General features: G+C 41.2%; 1 protein-coding gene across 1 annotated transcript in view; it reads right to left on the bottom strand.

Moving 5' to 3' along the window:
• Positions 1-290: 290 nt before the first annotated feature.
• Positions 291-16276, bottom strand: part of LOC116833057 (sodium/hydrogen exchanger 9B2) — a 28173-nt gene continuing 12187 nt past the window's right edge. The window contains exons 6-12 of the mRNA XM_032794273.2: positions 15619-15746; positions 14742-14917; positions 11726-11832; positions 10295-10444; positions 9113-9221; positions 8229-8365; positions 291-5391 (exon numbers count right to left, since the gene is read on the bottom strand). Coding sequence (XP_032650164.1) covers positions 5152-5391; positions 8229-8365; positions 9113-9221; positions 10295-10444; positions 11726-11832; positions 14742-14917; positions 15619-15746 — 1047 coding nt within the window. The 3' untranslated portion in view covers positions 291-5151. The remainder of the gene's footprint in view (positions 5392-8228; positions 8366-9112; positions 9222-10294; positions 10445-11725; positions 11833-14741; positions 14918-15618; positions 15747-16276) is intronic.

Raw genomic sequence — 16276 nt, 5'->3', positions numbered from 1 at the left:
AAGCATTATGAAATATACTTCTTTAAGTCTACCATGCACAGGGGAACTGATCTTGGACCCCAGAAGTCAATGGGAGCAGGATGAGGATCAAAGATAATAGATCAAATCTGACACCTTACTGCAAAGATAAGAAAAGCCACCTTTCCAATTTCCTACTAGAATATTAGGTGGTTAGCTCTGTCCATTATTACAGTTGTCATATTTGAACATTGTTTGCGTTCTCTTCTACTGAACTTAGATGACTTAAAATAGACTAAACAAAACAAATAATCCTCATAGTAAAATTAAAATTGGTTATTACTAGCAAAATGCTTTTAATTCTAAACCTTAATGTAGTGGCATAGTACACGATATCTTTAAATATTTTAAAAAACAAAATACAAAGGTTATAAAAATGACTTGTGCTTTGGTAAAAATGTTAAACTTTTATAAAGTTTTTAATAAGTTATATGCTTCATAATCTTAAATCAGTCACCACCAAAAGCTATCAGTCCGACAGAAAAAAAAAGACAAGTAATTCCCTGTATTGATATCACTGCCACAATTACAGAGCTTTGTAAATGCCAGCAGTTCACATAGCTGATTGCTGTTTTCCTGTATTCTGTCCTAATGTAGCCCTGAACACATATCAACCCCACTGCAGAATATCAAGAGCACACCACACTATCAAAGTCAGGTTTAGACGTTTTCTTATTTGGCTTCTACAATATCACCTACATACGATGCTTTTACACCTTCATAAAGTAAGTTTGCCTCATAAAACTCCATTGAATTTTATTTTAATTGCAGGGAACACAAGATGGCATGGTATGCCATAAAAGGCTTTATTGACCTAAGCTTGCCTGCATTATGAGTGGCAGAGCAACGAGTGAGTTATGCAAATAATGTCAGCACTGTCAATAAAACCTTGATACCACATCACAGCATTATGTACTCTGTAAACGTGACATACTATAACTATTGTAGAAATATTGAAAGGATTTTTAAAACTATTATTGGGATTATTTCATTAATCCCTTTGTTGGTAAAACCTAGTTTTAGGCCTATGCTTGAGGTCAATTCTATTCAGCAAAGCACTTAAGCACATACTAAAATTATGTGCTTAAGTGCTTTGCTGAATGGGGGCATTAGTTACCACGAGTCCAGCTATACAGGACTCAGAGGGAAAGTGCAGGCTTAGAACATGAGCCTATGTTCCACCTTTTATCTCCTTTCATTTCACTTGACACTACTCCTGGGGGATGCCACAAGAAGGCAGAGACATGTCCCTCAACAACTCACCATGATTGACTTTGTGACATGGTTTTGCAGTAGCTGTTTATACACTCATGTCCACTTCTGCCAGCCCAATGCCAATCTCAGATGACCTACAGCATATCAGGGCAACAGCTATGTCCTTGCAGAGTGGCAGCAACTCTGAGATAGGCATGCTGACCAAAGCCCTAACAAACATCTGCCTGTTTTCAGCCACAGATGCTGATCCTGGACTAGGCTTAATGGGCTGCTGAATAGAATGGCCAAGGGGCTGAAATAGTTCGGAAATTTGGCTTAGCTCACTCTTCACAGAGTGAGTGCGGGGCAGCAGTGCAGGTGATCAGACACATGGTGAAGGAGCGCACAATCAGAAGACTGGAAAGTGGACTGACTGCAACACCTTGTTGCCCTCAATGATGCAGCAGTTAGATGGCTAAACAATCTAGATTGTGACATGTCCTAAAGAAGAGGAAAAGTTAAATTATAATTCCTATATTAACAACTGTCTAAAGAAATATCCTAAATAGCCTTTCACCATATTTAAAAAAAAAAATCATGATTTTGAGTTCCAATACCTGAAATCTTACTAAGAATAGAAACAAAAGTTATATCCCCTTTGGAAAGCAGGGAATCTCTCCTCCCACCCCGGCCAACATTTTAAACTCTGGTTTTGCAAAGTCATTAGATATTTTTATATCTGTCACTGGTCCGGGATTTAATACAGCTATCATGGGTCAGTTTAGTTTAGAAAATTTTTTTTTTTTCTTTGAGGAGGAGGAAGGGAAGGAAGGAAGAGGAAACATTTAGCTGGCAGTTTATTTTTATTTTATTTTTTTAAAATAGACAATATTGGGGCTGAATGTAGCTGCTCAGATATTCAGAAGGTTGGAAGTGGGTCCCCCTGGAGATTGATAAATTAAGAAAGTACAGTGAGATATGTCAAAGGTGCAGGAGATAAATGCAATTTATCAGATGGCTCTGCAGTTTATCACATAGACATTTCCACATAGGTGATGTGTGCATATTAGAAACTTCATTAGTGACTCCATAGTTGCGTTAAGATTTGCACTTAAAGCTAAACGACTATTTCTTAATTAAATTTACGCTCCAAATTTGGCACAGTAACCATTGCTCTGAGTAAGAACAATTCTATTTCCTACATATCTTTTAAAATAATATATTAAGTTGATTTTTCTCTCTCCACTTCCATGTAAGACATACATCCTTAACTCTGAGCACAGACATGAACTACTGGAAAAAGCACCACATTTCCTCATTTCATCGCTAAATAATATATCTACAAACAACTTCCAAATGTAATAAACAATTATTAAAACTACTGCTATTTAAAAAACAGTCCAGTCCCTCCAGTAACAAACACAAACGGAGACATCAACTACAAATCCACAGCATACCCATCTACTAAAAATCACAGCACCAATTCATAATTCCAAATAGTTAGAAAACATCAATTTCTAATCATTTCAAATGTGGTCGGAGTTAAAGGTCATACATTTTGTGCAGAACAGAAGACAAAATTGTTACGAGGTAATATGGAGAAGGTGAATTGAAACTGTAGACTACATAGTTTAAATGAAAATTTGACAACATTTTCTGCCTTTTTTATGGTTGCATATATGAGCACTCTATCAATCTTAAGAGGATTTTACTGAAGTTTTTTTGTTATGTTTGTATGTATGTATGATACACACACAATGCCGTTTCAGAATTGCACAATATCTTTTTTTTTTTTAAGAAAATATTTGTTTTCCTTTTTAAACTTAGTGTTAAGAATGTAAGTGCTGGACATAAAATTGATTAACCCCCTACCAATATTAAGGGGAGCCCAAAGTCCCTGGGTACATCAAGCGTGTGCAGTACTATAAAACCAATTCAGCATTGTTAGTAAAAGCAGACAGCTGAACACCAGTATGGAGTTCAAATGCAGTGCTCCCTCCTCAATCAAAAAATAATATAGGATGCTCTCTTCCTGAAAGATGTTTTTAATGACTCCATACCTCTGATTGGAGAAGGGGAGCAGCTCCCCAGAGAGCTAGCTTGTCTGCCACTCCAAGATTCTGCTGGAAAAGGGGCACTGAGAACAGAACATCAGGTGCTTTTTCACTGCAGCAGGCTATACCACACATCTGACTGAGGGCTTAAGGCTGGTCCAATGGAAGGAGCAGATTTTGACCTTGATTAGAAAGGACTGGTTGTTGGAGGCTTGCTTCCAACTTGAGAGGTGGGGAGGGAAGATACAATTTGTAACAGGTTATTTTGGAAATCAGATCTGAATTAGATTGTAATGAACATGTGGGAAAGACTGATGCAACAGTAAGACGACTAGTGTTTGTATTAAGAAAAAACTCCCATGTCTGAACCTTTTGCTCCCTCGGTTAGATATTTCTGAAGGAGAATCAATTAAAATGTACATTTCCAGGTATTACTGCACTTCCAATCCACATGGAACCTACCTTTCTAGAAAGATCCGTACCACTCCATGCTAACTAACCTTGATAAGTATATACCTCACTTGTAAAAACTGTGTGGGAGGGAGAGAAGCATTCAAATATTCCTTTCTTCTCCTTTATCCTCAGGTGTGCAGGGCATCCACCAGTTTCCACCATTCATTTTGGTCTTGTGCTGGTCTGTTCAGGCTTCCAAGTGCCACGCTGATGGATCTGGCTCCTCTCTCTATTGTTCCATGCAATGTTTCTCTAGGTCACTCTCTTTCTTTCTTTCCATGGCAATAGCCATGGCAGTCATGGGAAGCCCAAAACCCTCCAGCTCAGGGTGCTGGCCAGGAGGAGCCAAACCCTGCATGTGCCAAAGCCCTGCACAGAACTGGCACAGAGAAGTCTTTCCACTTCTCAGCTAAGCTCTGGAGTGGTGTGGGGGAAGCAATTTCCAGCCTGTTCACATCACACACACACCCCCACCCCGGGCAGGGGCTTAGCACCCTCTTCAACCCCCATCTTCCACCTGGGTCCTGAACCTAGGGAGTGTGGGGCTGCTCCATCCCCTAGGGACCCTCCCCTGCTGAGCCACCTCTCTGGCCAGGTTCGCTGAAGTGTCCCAGGAGTGAGTTGTGTGTGTGCAGGAGGGAGCAGAAAATGAAACATCTCTAGTCGTAGCCATCCCAACTGTAAACAACCCCTCCAGTCAACCCCCTAACCATTCCCCCACCAGCTCCAAACAGCCTTCCAGCAAGCAACTCCCACAAGCAATACCCCAATCACCAGTGCACCCACTTACCACCCAAACCCTCCTGTAGTTTCTTGCTATGACTGAATCACACAATCCTCTGCAACTACAAAGGACTGCAAGAGACTTGAGTGGATCACAGCATGAAAACACAGGTTTTGGGGTCCCAGATGGGACAAGGTTGAGAATCACAATCTTGGGTGCAGGACTGTTCCATACACTGTCCACCAGCTGTCAGATGCATGTTCCTGTTTAACTTTAAGTGGCTCCAAGGATGGGGGTCTTACCTCCTATTCCCCAATCTCTAATCTCAACATGAGAAAGTTATTCCTGATGTTCACTTGAAATTTTCTTCTGTTCAAATTTCATCTCATTTCTTCCAGTTATACACTCCGAACACTTCTTCTTCCGTGGTGTTTACACCCACGCTCATCAACTAACCATAGACCATTATCCTATCCCATCAGTCGTCATCTAGGCAGCCTGCATACTGTACATTTATTTCTTTTCATCTTTCCTCATAAGGCTCTATCAACAGTTAAAAATATTTTGCAAAACATGGGGGCTGCTGTTTTAGGACCGGTAATTGATTGTTACCTATTTCAGTTTCCTTATGAACAATACAGACATTGTGTTTACTAAGTAACTAGTAGCAGCAGCTGTGAGACTAATATACTATCCACTGTTTCTTTCCTATGCGGGCCCAGGGATCTCTGCTTCTCCTCCTCCTTCAACACCTTCTTCCTCTTCACCACTGCTTATCTGAGCCTTCTGCAGAAGTCTGGGCCCTGCCAGGCCTATAACCAGCGCTCCAATTGGAGCTGTGATCAGGATTGCCAAGAATGCCACTGTCAGAACATCCATTCCATACTTTTCCAGTTGTTCATCCTGCTGCCCTCTGGCTGTATCTAAGGCAAGGGAACCTATAGCCGCCTACAGAGAAAGAAAAACTTTGTTAAAGAAAACAATGAAACGGAACAACCATTTGCATTTAATGATGTAAATGAAGGGTCTAATCCTACACTTGGAGTCGTGTGTGGGTGCATGTGCGTACGTCCATTCCGTTGTTAGCCTGCATACATTCTCGTGGCCAGGGGATATATGCTTCTTACCCAAAATGCCTGTCATCTATTTACTTTTCTAACACTCCCAACACCATAAGATTTAAGAACCATATACAAGGTTAAGGGTTACGTCATATTTGTCTAAGAATGACCTTTATTCTTTGTTCCACTTTAAGCTGCCTTTTCAAGTGGGTTTGCCCTTGGTGATAGTCTTCCATGAGAAACACTGCTGAGCTGCCATGTTCCTCCATTATGAGGGAAGGCCTAATTAAGCCTACATTTTCAAAAATGACTTGTGACTTTTGGGTGCTACCATTTTTGATGCCCAGTTCAACCCTTTTAAGGGGCCTGATTTGTACTTTAACTTGGGCACCCAAAATCACTAGTAATTTTTGAGATTTTCAGCCATGAATCTTGGAATAGGCCTTAAAAGGTACAAAACTCAGGCTTGTCTCATCTCTGGGGATTGCAGTTCCCAGAGGCCAGGGCCTTCCAAGGAGACAGCTTTGCCCTCAGCCCCTGGAAGCTTCACCTGGAGACTGTCAGCCATGGCATCTCCTGAGGATCACAGCTGCCCACTTCAATGGTGGATTGTCACAGAGTAGGTTTTAAACAGGTACAGCCCCTGCGCAAAGCACCTGGAAAACACTTGAGCCCCAACTAATTAACCACATTATGCAAGACAGGCCTAATAGACTTGAACTGAAATTGAGGCTCCTGATATTTTTTTGGTCCAAACTGGTATTTGACACACATGATTTTTAAAGTTATATGCTTTTCAGCCTAGGGCCACTGATGTAAAACAGTTTGTTTTACCATCCACAGTAGGCTTTGTAGATGGTCAGACCTTCCTCATGACAACCAAACCTCTCTGGGAGGGGATGGACGGAGAGGTGCATTCCCTTGTTTGATAGTTTGCTTCCTGGCTGCCTAGAAAGCTACAGTGAAGTCCAAGTTCAGGGCCAGAGGCATATTTAGCCTAGCTTTTCTTCTGCTCAAATGCTGTCACTATGTACTTTCACTTTTAAAGGGCAGATGAAGGAAAGTGAGGGTTGGAAAAGCAGCACTCAGAGTAGGGTGACCAGATGAGAGGGAGAAAATATCAGGACACGTGGGGGCGGGTCCGCCAGTGGAGGAAAAAAAAGAAAAGCTGAGCGCTGCTGGCGGAGCAGCGAGGCGAAAAAAAAAAAAAAGGCAAATGCTGCTGGTGGAATGAAATATCGGGACAAATTGCGTCCCGACCAAAGATCAGTCAGAATGCAGGACAAACACCTAAATATCGGGACTGTCCCGTCTGGTCTCCCTAACTCAGAGGAATCTAGTCCTGACTGCTGAGGTACCATGTGTCTCTGTTCAACTAGGAAACCAACTATAGGGTGGCAGAACGAAAGACACAGAAAATGCCTAGAGGATGAAGGAGACAGAAAGGTTTCAAACAACCCCCGGAACAACCATTCACCTTACTTTGTCATCTCTCGCCACCTCCTAGATTGTCAGAGGGGACCTCTAGGCGCTGTAATCATTTCTTTTTTTAAACGTCCACCTACCTAGTTTGCCAATATATTTTTTTTTTTTGCTGTTCTGTTTATTCATTTTTGTTTATAAAGGACCAGCTGTGGTCACACAAGTGTCAAATATCAAGTTAAAATAACCCCCTCTGCTCCTACATGAGATTCCCCAATGGATAATAGGGCTGCTCATGCTCATTTTACAAAGACATATAACAGCTACCATAAGTCCATGCACTTGAACTTTCAAGTAGCAAAAAGCCCTTGCTGTTATGTCTAAACTGAAATGTACTTTTATTTACTGTGTTATACTTATATAGGTGCCTGCTGTTGAGGATCACATAAGCACTTTCCAAACACAAAATGCAAATAATAAATAACCTCCTATTTAGCTATTCCTTTGATAGGCCTGAAAACGCTTAATGAGGATAGTCTCCAACTGAACTTGATTTTGCAGAACATCACAAGATGCAAGACTTCAGCAGGACCTGAGGACCCTCAATTGATTTCAATGGGAGTTATGGCATCTTGCAGGAAATATTTACCCTTCTTAGGTTTTGCCCACTATCCATGTGATGCTGATAAGTATTTTACAGATGGTGAAAGTGAGGCCCAGAGAGGTTTAGTGATTTGCCCAAGGTCACAGAGTAAGACCGTGGCAAAGCTTGACTGCCAGTAGTCCCCAGTTCTAACCATTTGCTCATGCTGCCTCTCCAAAATGAAGCTGAAGAACACAAGTGGAATTTCTGAGCCAAATAGTGTCCTCTGTCCTATTGACAAGAAAGTGGTGTTCTGTCTCTGACAGTATGTCGAGAGACTGAAACCTCTGTGGCCAGCCTGGGAAGGAAGGCACAAGCAGAGTTCTAACTTAGATTCCCTACAGGACACCAGAGAGGAAACTTAAGCTATGCCCACACTGCCCTGGAGCTTGGACCACAGAGGCGTGAACAGCAGCATGCACCCAAGTGTTGTGCTGCAATTCCCCTGCCCATTTCAATCTGGAAATCCAGAATTCATTATTTCAAAGTCCCACACAGATCAGTTAATGATCCTAACCCTTCTCTCACTTATACCTGGATAAATCATTAATAATTCTACTAAGGTCAGTGAATTCAGACTGGTATAAAACTGGTGTAAGAGGAGAATCAGCAACGGTGTCTTCTATGGTCCTGTCATTCCCCCTCTTGCCATACTGTACCTGGACAGTGGCTTTGGGGATCCATGCCAATGAGACAAATATTTTCTCCTTGAAGTTAAAGCCAGCAAAAGACACCATCAGGAATGTGGCAATGATTCGTACTATTAAGGCAATACCTAGTGTGGCAATGCAAAGCCCTAGAGCAGAGAGAAAAACAACTTCTTGAAACGGCAGGCATATTTGAAGAAAACAAAATTTAAAATTGCCGATTAAGAACATTTTTGCGTCAATTTTTTTAAAATTAGAAAAACGAGGTACAGACTATTAGAAATAACCCAATACCATGTGTTTGGAGGTATTTTATAATGCTAGTTTAGTGAATCAGTAATAATGTGGTGTCTTGAGATATGGACGATATACTTCAGACAACAAGGACCAATGCAGCAGATAATGCAAGACATTATCTTGATAGTGCCATTGTCACTTAAAACCACTTGCGATGCGACTGTGAATTTGTGCAAATGATGTTTTCAGCATACTGGTCTCAGTCTAGCGCTCCTCACTCAGGCAAAACTCCTATGGAAGTCAAGTGTTTTGCTGGGATAAGGAGCTTCAGATTGCCCCATTATGTAGTACTTTGCTTAGAATTAACTCTGCAGTATTGATTGGAAAACTCAGACTTTATTCAGAACTTGAGGAGATGCTCAATTCCTATCTACAACCCACCACCAGCAAACCCTACCTGCTATATAGGTAAGATGCTCACAAGAGCATTTGCGGCACTATGTCTAGGGCAGGTAAAACAAAGGAAACAAACTTGTATAGCTATGCCATAACCTTTAGGCCAATAGTCACTACAAGCGGTTTTGTAGTGATTCTTTTGGTAGGCTAGCTACCAAAAACTCTAGTCAAAACTACAGTATTCGTCTTCTAAGTAGTCTTACCGACAGTTTCAGGCCTGAGAGACAAAACAGATATTTCTGCTCCAATTAAACCAAAGAGAAAGGGTTGAAAGATGTTCCATGCAACTGCAACAATTTCTTCCACAGCCACCTGTAAGGAAAGGGGTGCAATTTGTCAAGTTACAAAAATTAGACCTTGTGGCCTCAACATTTGATTTCATCACAAAATAAAATGAGACTGACAGAGATTGTTCTGTGTCCATTTCTGTCTGCATTATAGTGCAAAATTCATATTTTAAAAAAAGAGAAAAAAGTGATGCAATGGGGTTGCCCATTATGATTTTAAGGCAAAATTATTTTGGTGAAGCAATACTGCACTATGCCTGTACAAGTCATAATTCATAGCAATTACCTTCCTTTTATTAAACGGAGGGAGAGAAAGTGTGTTTGTACTACTCAGCCCTTTGCCATGTGCTTTCTTACACAAAGAAGGGTTCTGAAGCTAAAAGAACAGGGAAAAGACTTTGTATTGGAAAGGAATTTGATGTTTCACTCACGACAGTACATATTGTACCATTAGCAGGATATTGTGCATCTGCAGGAAGAAATACCAAGTCCCCGTTTCCTAATATGTTTACATTTCCAGAGACTTATTTCTTCAACACAGCAGAGAAGATCTTGTGTCTCAGCGAGATTTTCTCTGTGTGTATAACTGCATCTAAACTTACATGCACATATATACAATCACTTTCAAACTACATATCCCTGAGATGCTGAAGATAAAAACTGCCAGATGGGATCACTATTAAGGCAGATCAGTGTTTACACCTAATGTCTTTGGAATGCCTGAATGGACACACTGGCAGAGTTATAGTTGAAGGGTTCTACAGGTGTTCTCCATTACTATCCCATGCATATTGACTAGTGGCAAAAGCAACTACGTTTGTTAGGCATGAATCTGCAGAAATACTTTATTAACTAAAACTCTTTTTAAATGATCAAAATAAAGGGAAGCACTCTAAGAAATATATCCACCACACACTGATAAGTTGATTCTAGCTTCCCTCACATGAGGATGGGAATTGCCTTATTGCCTTTATAGCTTATACTTCTGCCCTTAAGAGATTCTGGTCAACACCCTCCAGATATCCAAGATCACAATCTGACCCTGTGTATTTAAAGTGACTTCAGCTGGCTATGAGGCATGAGTATCTAAACATTTACCTTTTCATTTGACCACCCCATGCCTGCAATGAAGGCCAAGACCAGTGTGCAGAGTCCTCCTGATCCTGGGAAACCAAAGTACAGGCTGCCAAAAACAGCAAACATGGACAGGCCCAACACAAAGTATGCTCTCTTCCATACAAGAGATGCCTAGAACCAGGGAAAGGAATAAACAAAAGTACATTTTTATTTTTAAAAAATTTGAAAAAAAGCTTACTTAGATTAATTAAAACATCAAGAAGAAACTGCACCAAGATGGAAGAACCAGAGCTTCCAGGAATGACGTCAGCTATGAGGACGTTTTGTTTGTTTATTTTCTTTTTTACTTCTATTCCTATGGAACTTTAATTTCAGATGTTCAGTATTTCCTTTGTTCTATCCATCAGAAATCATTGTGTGCGCAAAGGGCTTTTGTACCATAGGAATTCTAAAGATGAAGTTCTACACAAACAACCTTACTTAATGGCAACCATTGAGTTAGGACCATTTAATCATCTGGTTGTTTCTGTAATGTGTTCTTCATGTTGATAATCAAGAGACAAAGGATGAAATCCTGGCCCTAGTCGAGTCATTGAGCATTTTGCCATTGACTTCAATGGGGCAAGGATGTTACCCAATATCTTTTGGGATATTTTATAATCTCATATTCCTCTAATCCAGGTCAAGCATTCACCAAAATGCCGCCAATGACACCACTTGCTGTCGACAAGCGACGTCATCCAGATGCTCGATCGCCACCACGGTCCTTCGTCTGGCGCCTGCCAGATGAAAAGGTTGGGAACCACTGCTCTAGTCCAAAGGCATTATGCAAACTGTAAACAAATTTCTGTCCACTTAATCTTAGAGCCAACTACAGAGGCCTTATGTGATTTAAAATAATGTAATCTTAATTTTTATTGAAGACAACAAATACAGAATACTCTTGAACGTTAAAATATTATTAACAGCATAACAAACCAGTTAAACCCACGAAACTCAGCACTATCATTGTCACTTTTCTCTTAGTTCAGCAGGCAACTCACATAAAAAGGAATGTTCTCATGCACATATGGGAAGTACATCAATCTAATTGATGTTCACATTATTGGCTAAAATCAGGGCCAGATTCTGTTCCCGCTGAGCATGAAAACTCCCAGTGACTTCAGAGGGAGTAGGATTGGGGGCTAAGGGTCTAAACTCCCAGCACATTGGAGCATTATGAAATCACACATCTTTACCATAACAGCAAACAAGTAATCCATCTTAAAAAATAATAAAACTTCACAGGATTCACAACCATTAGTGCTAGACACACACTATTCTCTATAAAGTCATATCCACATCCATTCTGAGTTAGGAAATGGATTGTCTAGTTCTCCTGCTAACCATCTCTACTCTTAGCAAGATACCTTAGGTGGTATATTTTCAGAAAAGTTCTTGGGCTTTTTTTACCTGATCATTACTTGGAAAATATTGAATAAAAACTCCTAGAAGCCCACCAGCTACTATGCCAACTGCAACCTCCAGGACCCCTCGGAGGATATTGTAAAGCGTGGAACCTGTTTGTGAACAGTAAGAGAAAAGGGCTTAGACGTAAGTACTAACGCACAACCCTTCTTATATCACCCACTAGTCACCATCCCTTCTGCAAGAGAAAATACAGAAAGAAGCAACCCAAAAGTTGGACAAGAAATAAGGGGATTAGTGTAGCCCCCCGATTCATGATAATGTAGTTTTATACTACATGGTGAGAGCTTCTGCTCTTCTGCACGAGGCAAGGAAAGGAACAAGAATTCAAGGGCCCAGATGCTATGGATGGGAATGAAAGTATGCTGAACCACATGCTCTCTCAGCAAGATTGCAGATATTCATCTGCATAAAGTATGACTGAGACTTTAGTTTTTTCTGTGGGGGTAGTTCAACCTGAAGGAAGGGGCAGAGCTGAGGAGCAGGAGATGTACATGGGAGGCCTCCCTCAGGCCTGTAGGTGGATATCAGTGTAGAAATTAACAGTGCTCGCGACAGTATTGATTTTCCCTTCTGCTTTCTAAGAAAGAGATTAATGTGCAGTCTGAATGGAGAGAATCATTGACAGCATGGCTTTTGAGTGAGCAGTGCTGTCAGAGGAAGGCACAGAGGAGGAGCAGCACTGACATGCAAGGTCCTTACAATCTGACATGATGTTCCCATAAATCCTTGGATACTATATTATTTCTATGTGACATATTCCGCCTCCTATGTGTGGCTGCAAACCCTTCCCCATGATGGGATGGTATCTGGAGCTCTGAGTTCATATGGGAAGATTTAGAGACTTCTTCACCTTGTAGGGGTTTTTTAGGCTTGGAAGAATTTCGCTTACACAGTACGGGAGTCACATGCACGCCCTAAGAAAGTTTAGTTACTTTGCGAAATACAAAATTACTAAAATATTTAATTTGCAAACACTTTCACCAGATCAGCCATTTGTTGATTTCTAGCTACAAATATAGATGACACAGTATCTCTTTTTAGGCCACGTCTAAACTAGAAAATTAAGTCAACTTAACTTATGTCAGCATATGGCCGCCACAGTAATTACATCACATGTGCGCCTCTACACTTTGCTCCTTCTGTCGGTGGTGCACGCCCTCACCAGGAGTGCCTGCATCAATTGTACTTTCAGTGGCATTGTGAGACGGCTCCTGAAAGCCAGTAAGTTGACCTAAGTAATACAGTGTCTACACGAGCAGCAGAGAATCCTGTGGCACCTTATAGACTAACAGACGTTTTGGATCATGAGCATTCGTGGGTGAATACCCACTTCGTCAGATGAATGTACATCATGAATGTACTTCATCTGACGAAGTGGGTATTCACCCACGAAAGCTCATGCTCCAAAACGTCTGTTAGTCTATAAGGTGCCACAGGATTCTCTGCTGCTTTTACAGATTCAGACTAACACGGATACCCCTCTGATACATGTACATCATGAATGTACTTCATCTGACAAAGTGGGTATTCACCCACGAAAGCTCATGATCCAAAACTTCTGTTAGTCTATAAGGTGCCACAGGATTTTCTGCTGCTTTTACAGATTCAGATTAACACGGCTACCCCTCTGATACAGTGTCTACACGGCCACTATATCAACCTATACCTCGAATCTATGTCACTCATGAAGGTGGAGTTATTAAGTTGGCGTGTGTGACACTTACGTCAGCGGGAGCAAAATCTAAGTGTAGGCACTTCCATAGTTAGGTGGATGTAAGCTACTTACATCGACCTAACTCTGTAGTGTAGACCAGTCCTCAATGTTGGCCAACATTTCCCCTCCACTGCTATCCCTCCTCACATGAACAAGTCCCTACTTTTGTTGCCACTTAAACAGGCTGCCACTTACAGATGCATTCAAAAATAAATTCAGCATACAAAGCACCTACATTGGATTAATCAGAAGCACTTAGTGCTAACTTAACTCTGCACCCATTGAAGTGAGAGTTTGACCACTGACTTTGATTGGAGGGGAATTAGGCTAATGCTGAGTGCTTGGAAAATCCCACCCCTAATTCATAGCCCTAAAACATGACTTCAGGTTTGTGCTCTAACTTTGCCTTATTTTCTAGTGAAGATAAACCTTAAGAGACAACCTGGTTTATGACAGTGGCCTGGTTAACAGGATTTCTCATGGGATGAGCAACAGGGAGCGAGGGAAACGTACACAATCCTTATAGGGATGAAATGGCCATATAGGCGATCCTTACCCTATCATCAACATTCAGTAGCTGCAAATGATGGCAGGCGGTAGGAAATTTAACATAGTGTGCAGCAAATTAGTGACAATTCTCAGTGACAGCAATAAGAGCTATTCACTTCCAACACACCACTCAGAAACTCTTCCCTTGAGACAGTCAGAGAGAGGCTTTCAGGGCACAAAGTTTGCAATAATATCTGGGAAGTTTTCTATTGTTTTAATTAACTAAGACATTTCCCCACCAATATTTGTTTTAGTGAAAATCAGTTATTTGATTTTTTTAAAAACACAGATTTGACTTTTTTCGTAAATATCAGTTTGTCTAATATCTGGGAAGAAGAAGATGATCCACCCAGATAACTCTCTAACTTTACATGGGCAGCAAGAGTGAAGGAAAATGTCACACCTACTTGTTCAGAATAATAAATGAATAAAAATTATGGAGACAGAGAGTCTTAATAACTTTGAAGGTCACATAGTGAGTCAGTGGAGGAGCTTGGAACAGAACTCAGGTCTCCCAGGTCCCAGAACATTCTAATATGCTTTACTGCATATCCGATTAGCATCAGCCACTTGCTCTGCACATGGGTAATTTCACACATAATTATTATCTGAGTCTCCAATATATAAACCAAGCCCCTATAGATTTATCACTAATTGACCACAACAGACTACAGGTTCCTTATCATATTTTCGTATTTTCCCTAGATGCTGCCATTTATGGATTAGGTAGTGTACCTGAAGAGAAGGCCATGCCCAAGCATGTGTTGAAGCCGGTGATGGCCAGAATGTCATCAATGCTGCCAGCAGCCATTAGCAAGGTCGGGACACCCTTTTCAACACCATACCCGCCTGCTTGCAAGATCAGCATAGAGGGAACCACCACGGCAGGAGAGACAGCACCTAGAACAAAACTAAACACACAGAATTTCATTCTTCCCTTCTTAAAAATACAATAATCAACTGGAAAATCCACCATGGCCCTTTTAACTACACATCTGTGTAAACCTACAGCTCACTTTTGTCACGTGCCCAAAATAAGGGGCTTGATGGAACAAGATGAATATACTCCCCATCCCCCCAAAGAGTAGAGGACGTATCAGATTCTATCTTTTGATTTTAATGGAATGGCTACACAATAGGTGGCTCTTTAAGGGAAATGCTGAACTCCAGTATTTCCACATCCTAACAGGACACCTGCAAGAGCATTTCTTTTTGCTCCTAAAAGCCCTCTGCATTTCAGACAAAGCCCCCAGGATTCAATCACCCCATTGTTCTTTTGTTTATGCTAACTCCTCACTCTCAAGGACCCACATCACAACCAGCATTCCTGCCATTCTCGTGCAGTGAGGCTACATTCCCTTCCTTGCCTATGAACATCTCCCCTTCAAACCAGCCACAGGGCATGGCCTAGCTTTCATGGCATTTCACCACTGCCAGACACACAGGCAACTAGTACTGAACCATGTCTTCTGCCTGGAAGTGCACGAATGAGGCACTGGACGAGCTGTTGCATTCTTTAGTTCAAGGGAAGATCCCTAGCAGGGAGATAGGCAGCACCAGCTAGAATTAAGCCATTTTGAATTTTTACAGAGGAGAAAACAGAGTAAATTACCCTAATATAAATCCCCATTCCCATGGCAAATGCATCAGAAAGTGGGCAAGAATAGCAGCTGCGCATGTCTCAGTGAGGCAGGGCCCGAAAGAAAGCCTTAAACAGACCGCCTTTAACTTCTTCAGAGCCTGCAACAGAAACATATTTACACATTAACAACATAACCCTCCAATTTCATAAAGAGAAACGCAGCTAAAGATCTGTTCTGGTTTATTACTGACGTCCCAGTGACATGGCATCACACAGTACCGTCTACTGTAAAAGCTAGGGCTTAGTGCATTTAGTGCGTTGAGCCCATCTTTCATCTAGTCCCAGTCTGGTCTGCTTTGGTCTGAAAATGACCACATCACAGAGGGAAAAGAACTCAAATACTGAACTTGACCGCCCAACTGTGTGTAATGATGTGCCCGAACACAATGTTTAAAAACCCTCTTGAATGTCTTGATAAAGAATAGGACGCTACATTGGAAAACAGACATTTTAGGGAGTAATAATAGAAATGTTGCAACCTGAGATTTTCTGGGACTTAATATAAGTGAGTATCCTCAAGAAAAATCTCATGTCATGTCGTGATGGACACTTCCTATCCAGCCTTTTCCTTGACTAGGAAAAGTATCTGAGTTTAGGTAGGCTTAGCTAACATGTGCTAGTTACGCCT

Source organism: Chelonoidis abingdonii, chromosome 5 (assembly GCF_003597395.2).
Source record: "Chelonoidis abingdonii isolate Lonesome George chromosome 5, CheloAbing_2.0, whole genome shotgun sequence".
In the NCBI taxonomy this organism is placed as follows: Eukaryota; Metazoa; Chordata; order Testudines; family Testudinidae; genus Chelonoidis; species Chelonoidis abingdonii.
The sequence above is the reverse complement of the archived record's forward strand: the minus strand, read 5'-3'. Positions and strand labels throughout refer to the sequence as shown.